The 18,946-nt window shown below is 37.5% G+C and overlaps 1 protein-coding gene across 7 annotated transcripts in view; it reads left to right on the top strand.

The window, feature by feature from the left end:
- The window catches only part of adck1 (aarF domain containing kinase 1), a 121,368-nt gene that overhangs the window by 47,616 nt on the left and 54,806 nt on the right, over nt 1-18,946 (top strand). For all 7 annotated transcript variants that reach the window (XM_080870509.1, XM_080870508.1, XM_080870505.1 and 4 more), the window contains 3 exons: nt 5,282-5,440; nt 6,377-6,535; nt 7,256-7,372. In XM_080870509.1, the coding sequence (XP_080726635.1) occupies nt 5,282-5,440; nt 6,377-6,535; nt 7,256-7,372 (435 nt within the window). The remainder of the gene's footprint in view (nt 1-5,281; nt 5,441-6,376; nt 6,536-7,255; nt 7,373-18,946) is intronic.

Raw genomic sequence — 18,946 nt, 5'->3', positions numbered from 1 at the left:
AAAGACAAATACATGTAGACACCAGTAGGACCTTCTGTTCAGGGTGAGTCCCTTTGTGTGCTAAAACATGAGAACTTCACTGATTTTAAAGTAAATTAAATGTCTGTATTAAAAAAATTTCCTCACAGGTTTTATTTTTTGCGTCCCTGGAAAATATTTCCGACTGTATTTGTGTGATCTGTGTGAGTTTGTGTTTTTGTTTTGCTGTGTATGTACAGTGGGGCAAAAAAGTATTTAGTCAGCCACCGATTGTGCAAGTTCCCCCACCTAAAATGATGACAGAGGTCAGTAATTTGCACCAGAGGTACACTTCAACTGTGAGAGACAGAATGTGAAAGAAAAATCCATGAATCCACATGGTAGGATTTGTAAAGAATTTATTCGTAAATCAGGGTGGAAAATAAGTATTTGGTCAATAACAAAAATACAACTCAATACTTTGTAACATAACCTTTGTTGGCAATAACAGAGGTCAAACGTTTACTATAGGTCTTTACCAGGTTTGCACACACAGTAGCTGGTATTTTGGCCCATTCCTCCATGCAGATCTTCTCGAGAGCAGTGATGTTTTGGGGCTGTCGCCGAGCAACACGGACTTTCAACTCCCGCCACAGATTTTCTATGGGGTTGAGGTCTGGAGACTGGCTAGGCCACTCCAGGACTTTCAAATGCTTCTTACGGAGCCACTCCTTTGTTGCCCGGGCGGTGTGTTTTGGATCATTGTCATGTTGGAAGACCCAGCCTGGTTTCATCTTCAAAGTTCTCACTGATGGAAGGAGGTTTTGGCTCAAAATCTCACGATACATGGCCCCATTCATTCTGTCCTTAACACGGATCAGTCGTCCTGTCCCCTTGGCAGAAAAACAGCCCCATAGCATGATGTTTCCACCACGATGCTTCACAGTAGGTATGGTGTTCTTGGGATGCAACTCAGTATTCTTCTTCCTCCAAACACGACGAGTTGAGTTTATACCAAAAAGTTCTACTTTGGTTTCATCTGACCACATGACATTCTCCCAATCCTCTGCTGTATCATCCATGTGCTCTCTGGCAAACTTCAGACGGGCCTGGACATGCACTGGCTTCAGCAGCGGAACACGTCTGGCACTGCGGGATTTGATTCCCTGCCGTTGTAGTGTGTTACTGATGGTGACCTTTGTTACTTTGGTCCCAGCTCTCTGCAGGTCATTCACCAGGTCCCCCCATGTGGTTCTGGGATCTTTGCTCACCGTTCTCATGATCATTTTGACCCCACGGGATGAGATCTTGCGTGGAGCCCCAGATGGAGGGAGATTATCAGTGGTCTTGTATGTCTTCCATTTTCTGATGATTGCTCCCACAGTTGATGTTTTCACACCAAGCTGCTTGCCTATTGTAGATTCACTCTTCCCAGTCTGGTGCAGGTCTACAATACTTTTCCTGGTGTCCTTCGAAAGCTCTTTGGTCTTGGCCATGGCGGAGTTTGGAGTCTGACTGTTTGAGGCTGTGGACAGGTGTCTTTTATACAGATGATGAGTTCAAACAGGTGCCATTCATACAGGTAACGAGTGGGGGACAGAAAAGCTTCTTACAGAAGACGTTACAGGTCTGTGAGAGCCAGAGATTTTCCTTGTTTGAGGTGACCAAATACTTATTTTCCACCCTGATTTACGAATAAATTCTTTACAAATCCTACCATGTGGATTCATGGATTTTTTTTTCACATTCTGTCTCTCACAGTTGAAGTGTACCTCTGGTGCAAATTACTGACCTCTGTCATCATTTTAAGTGGGGGAACTTGCACAATCGGTGGCTGACTAAATACTTTTTTGCCCCACTGTATTTAAAATGTCTCTTAATCTAATTGTTTCATATGTTGGAGTATGATGACCTCTCTTGGCTGCTGTAGATTTTATTCAGCTGGAAAGTGACTAACAGTCGGTTAACAAATATGTTCTCATATGTAATGATCTTCCTATAACGATTGTAACGTCTGTGTGTACCCAGTGAAACTTTGCACAAACATCGTCACACATACAGCAAATATTAACATCTGATATGAAAAAAACAGATATCATGAATCATACATTAAACATACAAGTCTCAGTTCTGGTTTTTAAATTTCCCTTTCACCTGTGAATGCAGTGTCATGTTCAGCGCATGTGACCAGCACTAAACTTAACAGTCAGCAGGATATGAATCTGTGTGAATCACAACTCAATACAGAAGAATTTGAAAAAGCGCCACTGGTTTTTGCAACTTTATTTTACATAATTTTAAAAATTATTTGCAAAACAAAGTGATGATGCAGTTTTATTCCCCAGTGTTCAGTTTCAGCTCAAGGCCTAATTGATTCCAAGTTTTAATGAAAACCTCAGTATTGCTCCTGCTAAACGTTACAAACACCTTGTAAAACAGTGTGACAGACTAACCCTGTGCTACAGTATGTTTGACTTTTGAAATTTGCTCTCCCAAAGCTGACAATCAGATGATTAAGATAGGTTTTTAACATCACACATCACGTTTTTTCTTCAGAAAAATCCTTTTCAGCACCTCCCAAATTACAGGTTAATGAAGCGAACCCTGAATCACTCATGACTGAACCTCATATATCTCATCCAAGTCAGATTTTAATTCAGTTTGACTTAATATAGCACCAAATCACAGCAACAGTCGTCTGTCAGATCCAGGCTCAGGGAGGGGCAGCCGTGACCAGTTGGGGGTGAGGGGAGGGAAACAAAAGACACAATGCTGAAGAAACCAGAGATGAATAATAGTTTAAATGCAGAGTGGTGTAAAAACACAGAGAGTAAAAAGAGGGGATTGAAGAAGAAACACTCATGCATCATGGGAAGCCCCTAGGCCAGTGGTCTGCAACCTTTAACACCAAAGAGCCACTTGGACCCGGTTTCCCCGCAAAAGAAAACACTGGGAGCCACAAATACTTTTTGACATCTAAAATGAAGATAACACTGTATATATGGTTTTTTACTTTTATGCTTTGTGGCAGTCACAAAGCGCTGTACACAAATATTAAAATAAACAATACAATCAATAGACATTATACACAATGTAAAAGATCAAATGTAAAGAATGTAAAGAATATAAAATACGTAGATCAACAAAAGGCTTGTTTGAACAGAAAAGTTTTTAACTGCTTTTTAAAAGAATCCACAGAGCAACTAAGGTGTGCTGCTTATGAAATCCATGAAGTGCTACAGAGAAAGTTACATTTTATTTATGTAATTAACACATTTTGAACTCTTAAAGAAATATAACAAAAGGAAAGGCACCCAGCTGAACTAAAATGATCCAGCAAACAAAAACTGTTGTGAGCCGCCCCCTTATATCGCCTTTGGGCTTTTGGAGCCTTGACCTGACTTTTAAAAAGTAATTGGAAAAAAAGCTCTATGCTGCTGAAAAAGGAAAAATAGATATTTGCAAAATTCTGCCTAAATATATATTTTACCTGGTTAATGTGTGTGGCGGGGCGTGGTCTGCAGCGCCGCTGCAGGGGAGGCGGACGCACCTGAGCGGCACCCGCAATCACGCCTCGCCGCCTTAACGTCTGTGCTCTCTCTGCTGTTGTGTGTCGGGCTGTGAGCTGAAAAGCTACAGCCGGCTGTGTGCGTATAGCAACCGTGTGTGAAAAGTGGTCAGTAAAGAGATGCTGAAAAGCGTGTTCATGGAAACATCGTCGGGTCTGCCGTGATATGTTTACAATAAGACTTATGGTCCCGAACCTCTGCGCACAGCGTCTGCAAATCGGGGCTGTACGAAGTCACTTTCATCTTTACGCAGGACTGTAAGCTGTCGTCTGTGAGGCGTGAGCGGTGTTTGTTTTAACATAGTTCACGGTGGAGCTGCTGACATAAAGTGGATCCGAAGATCCATAACTGGCCTAACTGGGGTCGAAAGTCTCGATAAATGCACGGCGTTTCGGCGAGTATACCGGCTTCCGCGAGTGTGACGCTTATTTTGAGCAATGAAAAAAAATAACCACCCGGATCCGCGGGTTGCTGACCCCTGCCCTAGGCCTAATGCAGTGTAAGGCTGTGCCTCCCACTCTGCTTTCAAACGCCCGAGGAACCACAAGAAGACCAGCAGCCGAAGAAGACAGACCTGAGGTCTTTAAGATAAGATGGGCCTGATTATGTAAGACCCCAGGGAAAAGGATTTGAAATTTAATACTGGTTTTATCTGGGGGGACAATAATGAGCCAGTGTGAGGGGAAACGTCCTGCTAGTCCCTTTCAGTAGGACACTGCAGCAACTGAAGGTGTTTCAGGGAGTTTTTAGGATAACCTGACAATAATAAACTACAATTGTCAAACTAAGTAATAAATGCATTGACTAATTTGTCACTGTGACACAGGATGATTCTAATAATAATAATAATCTGGTTGGATACATTGTTTCTAATATACAATAACCACAGTTTGATCTGAATTTGGAAGCAGGATGTTAGCGCTCATCCAGGTCTTTATGTCTTTAAGGCATTCATGTGATGTAAAAAGGTGTGTGTCACCTGGTGTCATGGGTAGATAAAGCTGGGTATCATCTGCATAGCAATGAAAATGTATGTTATGGATTCTAATAATACTGCCTGTATAAACATGTGCAGAACTCTTTGATAGTTTGGACTTTTATTACCAACTGCTTTTTGTATTCTTCAACTGTTCACTGTCTTACTGACTAATTTAGTAAACTTTTAATAATCATAACCCCCATTTGCATTTTTATCTGACAAAACTGTTCAAAAATATATAATTTTCATAGCATGGACATATTTAATAGAAACATTTAAACATAAAAGGCAACCCAAGGACTTGAAGATAGTGTGTTACTGTAAGAGCAGCTGTGATTTTGATGTGTTTTACCTGCTGTAGACCGTCATCACAAAGTATTTATTTTAAAAACAGAAGTATTTTACTTCCCCACTCAGCTGTCTTATGTTCTTACTTTACAGTCGGTTATGGAGTTAACTGTGCCAATTTCAGACTCAATTATGGTTTCCGTTGCTTTTTGATTTTGCGAGGGAAACTTCTCAGCAGATTTTATTGTGATGGGGCCACTTATTGATTCTCGGAGTGTGTGAAACAAACAGGGTGGCAGTGTGTTAAAAATCAGATGCAAAGGTGGGAAAACACAATCTGAGGCAATCCAGTACATAACAAGAGGATGTGCAAGATGCTAGCAGCCAGGGTGTGCGTGTGTGTGCGTGTACTTTGATGTTGTTCCCATCTCCTAATTCTTCACCTCTTTCCCTTCATAATCCCTCATCCCCCCTCTGTCTCCTCCAGTTGTCAGAATTATTTCTCTCCTTTGAAGAGAAGCCTCAGGGTGCAGCTTCCTTAGCACAGGTCCACAAGGCAGTGCTACATGATGGAAAGACGGTGGCAGTCAAGATCCAACACCCCAAAGTCCAGAAACAAAGCGCCAACGACATCCTAGTAATGGAAGTGAGTCTCTGTCTGTTCAACTGCTTTTGAATGAGTTAGGACATGTGGGGCTGGTCCATTGGCCTAATGCAAATCAATCAGTTTAAACTTATGATCAGTTTATTGACAACAACTTTGTCAGCTAGTAGGTTTATCATTAACGCTGTCATTGAATTCAAGTGTTCCAGTCGCTTCCGTGCCAGACGAACATTTTTGAAACAATAGGCAGTTCACAGGAGCTTAGCCAGCAGGTACCAGGGTAGGATGCCACCTGTGCAACAAGTCCAGCTGTCACCTTTCTGCACAATGAACTATTCCACAGCAAACTGTAAGTGGTATAATAACAAAGTGGAAGCTACTATGTACCATGTATATCTGTTGAATTTTGAGCTGAATTCAAGTATTCGTTATAGCCTGAAAAGATGACTTTTCACATTTACTGTTCAACCACATTTTGAAAGAAAGGAATATTTTGTAAAAGCCTCGTCAGCTGATTCCACCCAGAGAAACACCCCTCGTCCGGTATCGAGATCGTTGTATTGTGACGTGGTTGTTCTAACCTCATGCACGTTAGCAGATTTGACGACACTCCTTTAGAGCAACAGGAAGACATTTTGCATCTGTTTTTACATGCTGAGCAGTTCTAACCTTGACTAATGAACTCAGAAGAGCCTCTTTCACAAGTGATGAAGCTCATCTCGTCTGCTGTTCCAAACAGCACTTTAGCCAGGAGCGCAGCTAAGTGCCGGCATTAAGTGATAATGTAGAGAGTTGCTGAACAGCAATTTTCTGTCCTCACACTTGATTTGCTTAGTAATGATCTTTGCAGGGAGAGTCTAATCAGCCACTCTTTGTATTAATATGTTGAGAGGGTACCGTTGTATATATGTTTGCTGTTTTATTATGCTTACAGTGAGACTGATTCTTCTTTTTTGGATATATGTATTTAATTTGAAGGTGTTGTTGAAGGCGGTTCATTGGCTCTTCCCGGACTTTGCCTTAATGTGGTTGGTGGAGGAGGCCAAGAAAAACATGCCTCTGGAGCTGGACTTCCTTAACGAGGGACGCAATGCTGAGAAGGTGGCCGACATGTTGGCCCACTTTCACTTTCTTAAGGTACTGATATGGGCATGCATGAAAATGAGACTTCCCTTTAGAGTAACAGTGTAACAGTTTTGTGTACACATGTATTCTAAACAGCTGGTTTTAATTTAAGGCCTTTGATTTATAAAATATGATTCTTACAGTTAACAGAGGTCAGAGTTTTTATGGTCTATGAGAGCTTCCCGTTTGCTGCGTTGTCAGTTATCATTAAATTTTTCTGGTGCTGTTTTTGAGACTTGCTTTTCTTTGTTCGGTTTTTATGTTCTTACAGTTAGAAATGTTACTTTTTTTTTTATTCTTTCTTGTCACGGTGTATTGTGCATTTTTATTGCTTCAATTTAACTTGACAGAGACATAAAATTTGGCAGAATAAAAGATGATTTTGTTCAAATTTGGTCCAATAACAAATGTAATTGTTAATTGTTTTCACAGGCTCATCTGTCATTCTGCCGACTTTTATGTTTCTTACTCACATTTTTCTCCTGTAAACTGTAATGAGTGGAATTTAACTAATTTTCAACTGAATGTTACTAAATAACCTAAAGTACACTAGATTTACTCCTTTGAAGCAGTTGTTTCATTTCATTTAAAATAGTACCAGGATAAGAACTGAGCCTTCTAATGAACCTCTGCTAAACAGCTTCACAGGAGACTGAACAGTGAGTAAATGTGAAAAAGATATAGAGGATAAACCTGCACATCCCATCGTCTGTTGCACATCTCTCTGTCCAGATTCCCATGATCCACTGGAATCTCTCCACCAAGAGAATCCTGACCATGGAGTTTGCAGACGGGGGCCAAGTCAATGACAGGGATTACATGCAGACACATGGCATCAATGTCAATGAGGTACTGCCTGCACTCTGATGGTTAATGGTTAATAGCTTACTGACTAATATTCAAGGTCGTGCAGGTGTGAGCTGTGTGCGATGGTTGTCCCCCCTCCCACCCGTCTGTATCTACACAGGACGTGTCCTGACGTCCTGTGTGTCATCTTTTCACCCCTCAGCTGTAAAAGGCTGATGGGTACTGTCATCACCACCTGGGTGGGAGGGCACTGTGGACACCCATTAATGTGAATCCAAACTCTCATGAAGGAAGTCACTTAGCATTTTCAAACTGATACCATAAGTGTGTCTACTAAAAGTCTCTGAGATGTTTGAATCCCAGTGACTTTAACCTCACGGTCAATGTCAGAGGCCAAATTTTCTGAAAATCGTGTGAACACAATAAATCGAGAAAGGTACCACCTAGGATCTTTAAATTAATACTATTGGTGCATCTACTAGGAAGCTAAGGGGTAGCACTGGCGGCTACCAGTATTTTTATTTATGCACAACTGTTTTAGTAGCAAAACGCATTAAACACAGGAAAGAGTGTTCATAGCAAAACTAAAAATAGTATTTCTGGCCAACTTTTGTCCATGAAAATTTCATGCTAACACTGACTACAAATCTGTAAAAAAGAAAAGAAAAGAAACAAACGCCTGCAGGACAAGGAAACAGTCCTGTAGGCTATGTAGGTGTTAGTGCCTCATCGGGTGTCCTTCCCCCAGCCAGGAGGGCTCCCTGTCAGTGGTCGGCTTAGCGTTGAGTCAGCATAGCCTGCTAGCTCAGGAAAGGATTCCAGCGAGGACGGGTCAGACAGTCCAACATCGCTGCGCTCTCTCAGTCACAATAAGGTCCCTCGGTCACAGTGAACTTTTGTGTGGTTCGGAAGAAGAAAAGAAAAAAAAAAAGAAGTAACTTGACTCAAAGAGCTCCGCAACGTCGACCTCTGGCAGGCGCCATCTTGGATATCAGTACTCCAGGAACCACCTCTGTGTGTGGAGTGAAGCTGTGAAACAGTGTAAGTGAAGAACTGAGGCAACGCCGCAGCATGACGCCGTTTAAAAATATGGTTTTTGCAAATCCTTGTAATTGTCTTGATTCTGTTCACCTGTTCGTTCGGTCTCCCTCCTCTTGTCTCCACTTTACTCCAGAACATTATGTTTATTGTTTCTGACTATTGTATTTTCTAAAACCTAAAGAGAACTAGAAAAATTTGCATTTCCTGCGAAAATGCAGTGTGGATGCTTAAAGCTGAAGCTGTATGCAAAAAGTAGCTGAAAAAGCTGAAAAGTTGCAGAAATTGTAAAAACTTTGCAGAAGCAAAAGAAGTTTGCTAAAATGGAATAACTTAGCAGAACTGCAATATCTTAGAGGAAACATAATACTTGGCAGAAATACAATAGCATAGCAGAATTTAGCAGAAATATTGTAACTTACCAGAAACATGATAACTTCTCAAAAATACAAGAATTTAGGAGAAATAGTATAAGATAACAGAAAGAATATATTTAGCCAAAAATACTTAAACATTACAGAAACACTATGATTTAGAAAAATAATACAACAGAGCAGAAATATTGTGATTTACCAGAGACACTGTGATGAACTATGAATATTGTAATTTTAAATTAAGACTATGTTTTAGCACAAATATTATAATTTGGCAGAAATACTATATTAAGCACAAATCCTATGAAAAGCAGAAATAGTATGATTAAGCATAAATACTACATTTAGCAGAAATACTATATTAAGCACAAATCTTATAAAAAGCAGAAATACTATATTAAGCACAAATCTTATAAAATAGCAGAAATAGTATTATTTAGCACAATAGTAATAAGTTAAACAGAAAAATTGGAAAAGCAAAATGGACAGCTGAAAAAATGCTGAACATGCTGAGGGTCCCTCAAATATACTTGTTAAATGAAAAAATCAGCAAAAAAATGCACAGGGAGAGAGAAGTAAGTTTCTAGGTCAGCCTGGGAGCTGCTGAATTTGAATCCACCAATCAGAGAGCCTGTGTACTTTTTCCCGCCAAAACATGTGCCTCTTTTTACACACGCAGCACAGAGAGGCACAGGATTATTGCAGCCTATTTCTCATAGTGAGGACTCCCCTCAAACAAATGACCATAATTTCCAAACCGTAGGGGCTAGAGCGGTCATTCTTACACCGTTTTGTTCAGAAGAGATGGGGGAATCTTCCAGTGTTGACAATTTATCATTAAAATATGAATTATTAAAGATATTTGACTTCTAATGCACCATAACTGAGTAGAGCGAAGCAAAAACTGCCTTGACTTGCCCTCAAACAACGCTTTGTGACTTGAAATCTATTTGGAGTATCGATATCATTCTTTCACCGTAAGAGACAGCAGGCTTTGGTGAACAATCATGGAAATTTTCAGGTCTCTGTGGAAATCCAGCAAAAAGTTATGACGAGAGAAAAAAGTGGTTCATTTCCACAGTTTGAAATCTGAAGAAATCTGAGCAAAGGACGAATTTCCTACCCTCAAACAAGTCCAACTCATTTCAGAACGGTAATAGGTGAGAAAGAAATTCTTGAATTGTGAGCGTCAGGGGTGTCTGAAGATATTCGGGGACAAGCCTCATGTCTTAACTTTGCTTCGTTAAGGAGATATGACGATTCGAATATGCCTCTCATTACAGAAATCCAGCGGTGATTTTGAACAAGCTCTCCATTCACTTTATATGGAGAGTTTTCTGACCTTGTGTTGGTCTGAGGAGATTTGCAAAAATTCTATAAATCCCACAACAATGATAGTGACATTTTCTGAAAGCCAGCAAAAATACCTACGTTTTGATGTATAATTTGTGGAAGTTGAGTGAAAATTGAGCAAGTAGCAAACAGTTGTTCGGACATGAAGAGAAGACTGCAAAACCTTCAGTGACACACTGGAAGCCAAGAGCATAGCAACCATAACAACGCATGTATTTTGTGAAAAATCACAATTTTGCAACTCAAAACTTTAAGAGGCATAAAAGTAAAACAGTAGAAGATTTGAAAAAGCTGAATCATACCTGAATAGCCCAATAATTTGTGAACATTTTAAAATTTGAATGGTTGTTCTAGGTGAAAATATGAGGAAGTAGTTAAGTTTCAAAAACAAGCAAATTTTAGCAGAATTGCAGAAGTTTCCCATTCATTTCAATGGGACAAATTAAAGGAAAAAAGTGGAATATTTTAAAAAGTATAATAGTTAAAAATAGCAAAAATCATAGCAGGAAAGAGCAAAAATAGCAGAATAGTTTAAAATTTGAACGGTGAAAATCGGCTGAAAATTGTGGAAGTAGTTTAACGGCGAAAAGTGTACGGAAACACCCGGAATAATAATAATAAAGAACTAGAAAAATTTGCATTTCCTGCGAAAATGCAGTGTGGATGCTTAAAGCTGAAGCTGTATGCAAAAAGTAGCTGAAAAAGCTGAAAAGTTGCAGAAATTGTAAAAACTTTGCAGAAGCAAAAGAAGTTTGCTAAAATGGAATAACTTAGCAGAACTGCAATATCTTAGAGGAAACATAATACTTGGCAGAAATACAATAGCATAGCAGAATTTAGCAGAAATATTGTAACTTACCAGAAACATGATAACTTCTCAAAAATACAAGAATTTAGGAGAAATAGTATAAGATAACAGAAAGAATATATTTAGCCAAAAATACTTAAACATTACAGAAACACTATGATTTAGAAAAATAGTACAACAGAGCAGAAATATTGTGATTTACCAGAGACACTGTGATGAACTATGAATATTGTAATTTTAAATTGAGACTATGTTTTAGCACAAATATTATAATTTGGCAGAAATACTATAATTTAGCAGAAATACTATATTAAGCACAAATCCTATAAAAAGCAGAAATGGTATGATTAAGCACAAATACTACATTTAGTAGAAATACTTTGTTTTAGCACAAATCCCATAAAAAGCAGAAATACTGTACTATGATTTAGTAGAAAAACTATAATTAATCAGAAATACTAAATTTAGCAGAAATACTATATTAAGCACAAATACTATGAAAAGCAAAAATAGTATGATTAAGCATAAATACTACATTTAGCAGAAATACTATATTAAGCACAAATCCTATAAAAGCAGAAATAGTATATTAAGCACAAATCTTATAAAATAGCAGAAATAGTGTGATTTAGCACAATAGTAATAAGTTAAACAGAAAAATTGGAAAAGCAAAATGGACAGCTGAAAAAATGCTGAACATGCTGAGGGTCCCTCAAATATACTTGTTAAATGACAAAAATCTGCAAAAAAATTTATTACAGCCACACAATCACAAATATGTACACATGAGGAAACACACATGCACAGAGAGACCCACACACAAGATCCAATTCAGTCAACCAGTCTAAATATATTGAATTTAAATCTTAGAATGAGATCATCCCATTAAAAGCCTCTCTCTCTCTCTCTCTCTCTCTCTCTGTCTCACACACACACACACACACACACACACACACACACACACACACACACACACACACACACACACACACACACAGGGAGAGAGAAGTAAGTTTCTAGGTCAGCCTGGGAGCTGGTGAATTTGAATCCACCAATCAGAGAGGCTGTGCACTTTTCCCCACCAAAACAGGTGCATCTGTTTACACACGCAGCAGCACAGAGACACACAGGATTATTGCAGCCTATTTCTCATAGTGAGGACTCCCCTCAAACAAATGACCGTAATTTCCTAACCGTAGGGGCTAGAACGGTCATTCTTACACCGTTTTGTTCAGAAGAGATGGGGGAATCTTCAAGTGTTGACAATTTAATATTAAAATATGAATTTTTAGAGATATATGACATGGATGACTTGTTGACTTAGAAGCCACGAATTCCCCAATATGCAAATTTGAATGCCTGAGACCACATATGTGATTGGCTGGCTGGGAAGCCGTGCAGGCCCTGATTTGTGGATTTGAATTCCTCAGCCCTCAGATATGATTGGCTGGCTTAGAAGCCATGAAGGCCCCAATATGCAAATTTGAATGCCTCAGGACACTTATTTGATTGGCTGGGAAACTGTGCAGGCCCTGATTTGAAAATTTGAATGTCTCAGTCCTCACAGAGGATTGGCTGCCTGGGGACCTGGCAGAAATATATAGAAATACTATTATTAAGCATAAATACTACATTTAGTAGAAATACTATGTTTTAGGACAAATATTATAAAAAGAAGAAAAACTATAATTTAGCAGAAATACTATATTAAGCACAAATCCTATAAAAAGCAGAAATACTATAATTTAGAACAAATAGTATAAAAAGCAGAAATACTATAATTTAGCAGAAATACTATGTTAAGCACAAATCCTATAAAAAGCAGAAATACTATAATTTAGCAGAAATACTATGTTAGGCACAAATCCTATAAAAAGCAGAAATACTATAATTTAGCAGAAATACTATATTAGGCATAAATCCTATGAAAAGCAGAAATAGTATGATTTAGCAGAAATATTGTATTTAGCACAAGTACCGAAAAGTACCAGAAATACTATGATTTAGCAGAATAGTAATAACTTATTGAAACACAAATGCAAAGAGGGACACACAAACACAGGCTCTAATCCAGTCAACCAGTCTAACTATGTTCAATTTAAATCCTACAATGACATGCTGTCAAATAAGGGCAGGGTCCTCTCTCTCCCACTAAACAAACACACACACACACACACACACACACACACACACACACACACACACACACACACACACACACACACACACAGGGAGAGAGGACTAAGTTTCTAGGTCAGCCTGGGAGCTGCTGAATTTGAATCCACCAATCAGAGAGGCTGTTTACGTTTTCCCGCCAAAACAGGTGCATCTTTTTACACACGCAGCACAGAGACATAGACCTGCTTCTTTCAGTTTATTTCACATAGTGAGGATTCCCCTCAAACAAATGACCATAATTTCCTAACCATAGGGGCTAGAGCGGTCATTCTTACACCGTTTTGTTCAGAAGAGATGGGGGAATCTTCAAGTGTTGAAAATTTATCATTAAAATATGAATTTTTAGAGATATATGACATGGATGACTTGTTGACTTAGAAGCCACGAATTCCCCAATATGCAAATTTGAATACCTGGAGCCCACATACATGATTGGCTGGCTGGGAAGCTGTGCAGGCCCTGATTTGTGGATTTGAATTCCTCAGCCCTCAGATATGATTGGCTGGCTTAGAAGCCATGAAGGCCCCAATATGCAAATTTGAATGCCTCAGGACACATATATGATTGGCTGGGAAGCCGTGCAGGCCCTGATTTGAAAATTTGAATTTCTCAGTCCTCACAGAGGATTGGCTGCCTGGGGACCTGGCAGAAATATATAGAAATACTATGATTAAGCATAAATACTACATTTAGTAGAAATACTATGTTTTAGCACAAATACTATAAAAAGCAGAAATACTATAATTTAGCAGAAATACTATATTAAGCACAAATCCTATAAAAAGCAGAAATAGGATGATTAAGCATAAACACTACATTTAGTAGAAATACTATGTTTGAGCAAAAATCCTATAAAAAGCAGAAATACTATATTAGGCAAAAATCCCATAAAAAGCAGAAATAGCATGATTAAGCATAAATACTACATTTAGTAGAAATACTATGTTTTAGCACAAATAGTATAAAAAGCAGAAATACTATAATTTAGCAGAAATACTATATTAAGCACAAATCCTATAAAAAGCAGAAATAGGATGATTAAGCATAAACACTATATTTAGTAGAAATACTATGTTTGAGCAAAAATCCTATAAAAAGCAGAAATACTATATTAGGCACAAATCCTATAAAAAGCAGAAATAGCATGATTAAGCATAAATACTACATTTAGTAGAAATACTATGTTTTAGCACAAATAGTATAAAAAGCAGAAATACTATAATTTAGCAGAAATACTATATTAAGCACAAATCCTATAAAAAGCAGAAATAGGATGATTAAGCATAAACACTATATTTAGTAGAAATACTATGTTTGAGCAAAAATCCTATAAAAAGCAGAAATACTATATTAGGCACAAATCCCATAAAAAGCAGAAATAGTATGATTAAGCATAAATACTACATTTAGTAGAAATACTATGTTTTAGCACAAATAGTATAAAAAGCAGAAATATTGTAATTTAGCAGAAATACTATATTAGGCACAAATCTTATAAAATAGCAGAAATAGTATTATTTAGCACAATAGTAATAAGTTAAACAGAAAAATTGGAAAAGCAAAATGGACAGCTGAAAAAATGCTGAACATGCTGAGGGTCCCTCAAATATACTTGTTAAATGAAAAAATCAGCAAAAAAAATGCACAGGGAGAGAGAAGTAAGTTTCTAGGTCAGCCTGGGAGCTGCTGAATTTGAATCCACCAATCAGAGAGCCTGTGTACTTTTTCCCGCCAAAACAGGTGCATCTTTTTACACACGCAGCAGAGAGAGGCACAGGATTATTGCAGCCTATTTCTCATAGTGAGGACTCCCCTCAAACAAATGACCATAATTTCTAAACCGTAGGGGCTAGAGCGGTCATTCTTACACCGTTTTGTTCAGAAGAGATGGGGGAATCTTCCAGTGTTAACAATTTATCATTAAAATGTGAATTTTTAGAGATATACGACATGGATGACTTGTTGACTTAGAAGCCACGAATTCCCCCAATATGCAAATTTGAATGCCTGAGGCCACATATATGATTGGCTGGCTTGGAAGCCGTGCAGGCCCCAATATGCAAATTTGAATGCCTCAGGACACATATATGATTGGCTGGGAAACCGTGCAGGCCCTGATTTGAAAATTTGAATTTCTCAGTCCTCACAGAGGATTGGCTGCCTGGGGACCTGGCAGAAATATATAGAAATACTATGATTAAGCATAAATACTACATTTAGTAGAAATACTATGTTTTAGCACAAATACTATAAAAAGCAGAAATACTATAATTTAGCAGAAATACTATATTAAGCACAAATCATATAAAAAGCAGAAATACTATATTAAGCACAAATTCTATAAAAAGCAGAAATACTATATTAAGCACAAATTCTATTAAAAGCAGAAATACTATATTAAGCACAATTCTTATAAAATAGCAGAAACAGTATGATTTAGCACAATAGTAATAAGTTAAACAGAAAAATTGGAAAAGCAAAATGGACAGCTGAAAAAATGCTGAACATGCTGAGGGTCCCTCAAATATACTTGTTAAATGAAAAAATCAGCAAAAAAATGCACAGGGAGAGAGAAGTAAGTTTCTAGGTCAGCCTGGGAGCTGCTGAATTTGAATCCACCAATCAGAGAGCCTGTGTACTTTTTCCCGCCAAAACAGGTGCATCTTTTTACACACGCAGCAGAGAGAGGCACAGGATTATTGCAGCCTATTTCTCATAGTGAGGACTCCCCTCAAACAAATGACCATAATTTCTAAACCGTAGGGGCTAGAGCGGTCATTCTTACACCGTTTTGTTCAGAAGAGATGGGGGAATCTTCCAGTGTTAACAATTTATCATTAAAATGTGAATTTTTAGAGATATACGACATGGATGACTTGTTGACTTAGAAGCCACGAATTCCCCCAATATGCAAATTTGAATGCCTGAGGCCACATATATGATTGGCTGGCTGGGAAGCCGTGCAGGCCCTGATTTGTGGATTTGAATTCCTCAGCCCTCAGATATGATTGGCTGGCTTAGAAGCCATGAAGGCCCCAATATGCAAATTTGAATGCCTCAGGACACATATATGATTGGCTGGGAAACCGTGCAGGCCCTGATTTGAAAATTTGAATGTCTAAGTCCTCACAGAGGATTGGCTGCCTGGGGACCTGGCAGAAATATATAGAAATACTATGATTAAGCATAAATACTACATTTAGTAGAAATACTATGTTTTAGCACAAATCCTATAAAAAGCAGAAATACTATAATTTAGCAGAAATACTATATTAAGCACAAATCCTATAAAAAGCAGAAATACTATATTAAGCACAAATTCTATAAAAAGCAGAAATACTATATTAAGCACAAATTCTATAAAAAGCAGAAATACTATATTAAGCACAAATCTTGTAAAATAGCAGAAACAGTATGATTTAGCACAATAGTAATAAGTTAAACAGAAAAATTGGAAAAGCAAAATGGACAGCTGAAAAAATGCTGAACATGCTGAGGGTCCCTCAAATATACTTGTTAAATGAAAAAATCAGCAAAAAAAATGCACAGGGAGAGAGAAGTAAGTTTCTAGGTCAGCCTGGGAGCTGCTGAATTTGAATCCACCAATCAGAGAGCCTGTGTACTTTTTCCCGCCAAAACAGGTGCATCTTTTTACACACGCAGCAGAGAGAGGCACAGGATTATTGCAGCCTATTTCTCATAGTGAGGACTCCCCTCAAACAAATGACCATAATTTCTAAACCGTAGGGGCTAGAGCGGTCATTCTTACACCGTTTTGTTCAGAAGAGATGGGGGAATCTTCCAGTGTTTACAATTTATCATTAAAATATGAATTATTAAAGATATTTGACTTGTAATGCACCATAACTGAGTAGAGCGAAGCAAAAACTGCCTTGACTTGCCCTCAAACAACGCTTTGTAACTCGAAATCTATTTGGAGTATCGATATCATTCTTTCACCGTAAGAGACAGCAGGCTTTGGTGAACAGTCATGGAAATTTTCAGGTCTCTGTGGAAATCCAACAAAAAGTTATGACGAGAGAAAAAAGTGGTTCATTTCCAGAGTTTTAAATCTGAAGAAATCTGAGCGAAGGACAAATTTCCTACCCTCAAACAAGTCCAACTCATTTCAGAACGGTAATAGGTGAGAAAGAAATTCTTGAATTGTGAGCGTCAGGGGTGTCTGAAGATATTCGGGGACAAGCCTCATGTCTTAAAGTCGCTTCGTTAAGGAGATATGACGATTCGAATATGCCTCTCATTACAGAAATCCAGCGATGATTTTGAACAAGCTCTCCATTGACTTTATATGGAGAGTTTTGAGACCTTGTGTTGGTCTGAGGAGATTTGCAAAAATTCTATAAATCCCACAACAATGATAGTGACATTTTCTGAAAGCCAGCAAAAATACCTACGTTTTGATGTATAATTTGTGGAAGTTGAGTGAAAATTGAGCAAGTAGCAAGAAGTTGTTCGGACATGAAGTGAAAATTGCAAAACCTTCAGTGGCACACTGGAAGCCAAGAGCATAGCAACCATAACAACGCATGTATTTTGTGAAAAATCACAATTTTGCAACTCAAAACTTTAAGAGGCATAAAAGTAAAACAGTAGAAGATTTGAAAAAGCTGAATCATACCTGAATAGCCCAATAATTTGTGAACATTTTAAAATTTGAATGGTTGTTCTAGGTGAAAATATGAGGAAGTAGTTAAGTTTCAAAAACAAGCAAAATTTAGCAGAATTGCAGAAGTTTCCCATTCATTTCAATGGGACAAATTAAAGGAAAAAAGCTTAATATTTTAAAAAGTATAATAGTTAAAAATAGCAAAAATCGTAGCAGGAATTAGCAAAAATAGCAGAATAGTTTAAAATTTGAACGGTGAAAATCGGCTGAAAATTGTGGAAGTAGTTTAATGGCGAAAAGTGTACGGAAGCAACTAGAATAATAACTAGAAAAATTTGCATTTCCTGCGAAAATGCAGTGTGGATGCTTAAAGCTGAAGCTGTATGCAAAAAGTAGCTGAAAAAGCTGAAAAGTTGCAGAAATTGTAAAAACTTTGCAGAAGCAAAAGAAGTTTGCTAAAATGGAATAACTTAGCAGAACTGCAATATCTTAGAGGAAACATAATATTTGGCAGAAATACAATAGCATAGCAGAATTTAGCAGAAATATTGTAACTTACCAGAAATATGATAACTTCTCAAAAATACAAGAATTTAGGAGAAATAGTATAAGATAACAGAAAGAATATATTTAGCCAAAAATACTTAAACATTACAGAAACACTATGATTTAGAAAAATAGTACAACAGAGCAGAAATATTGTGATTTACCAGAGACACTGTGATGAACTATGAATATTGTAATTTTAAATTAAGACTATGTTTTAGCACAAATATTATAATTTGGCAGAAATACTATAATTTAGCAGAAATACTATATTAAGCACAAATCCTATAAAAAGCAGAAATGGTATGATTAAGCATAAATACTACATTTAGTAGAAATACTTTGTTTTAGCACAAATCCCATAAAAAGCAGAAATACTGTACTATGATTTAGTAGAAAAACTATAATTAATCAGAAATACTAAATTTAGCAGAAATACTATATTAAGCACAAATCCTATGAAAAGCAGAAATAGTATGATTAAGCATAAATACTACATTTAGCAGAAATACTATATTAAGCACAAATCTTATAAAAAGCAGAAATACTATATTAAGCACAAATCCTATAAAAGCAGAAATAGTATATTAAGCACAAATCTTATAAAATAGCAGAAATAGTGTGATTTAGCACAATAGTAATAAGTTAAACAGAAAAATTGGAAAAGCAAAATGGACCGCTGAAAAAATGCT

Source organism: Rhamphochromis sp. 'chilingali' (genome assembly GCF_963969265.1).
Source record: "Rhamphochromis sp. 'chilingali' genome assembly, chromosome: 21".
NCBI classification, from domain to species: Eukaryota; Metazoa; Chordata; class Actinopteri; order Cichliformes; family Cichlidae; genus Rhamphochromis; species Rhamphochromis sp. 'chilingali'.
Note: the sequence above shows the minus strand (reverse complement) of the source record. Positions and strands in the feature narration are given on the sequence as shown.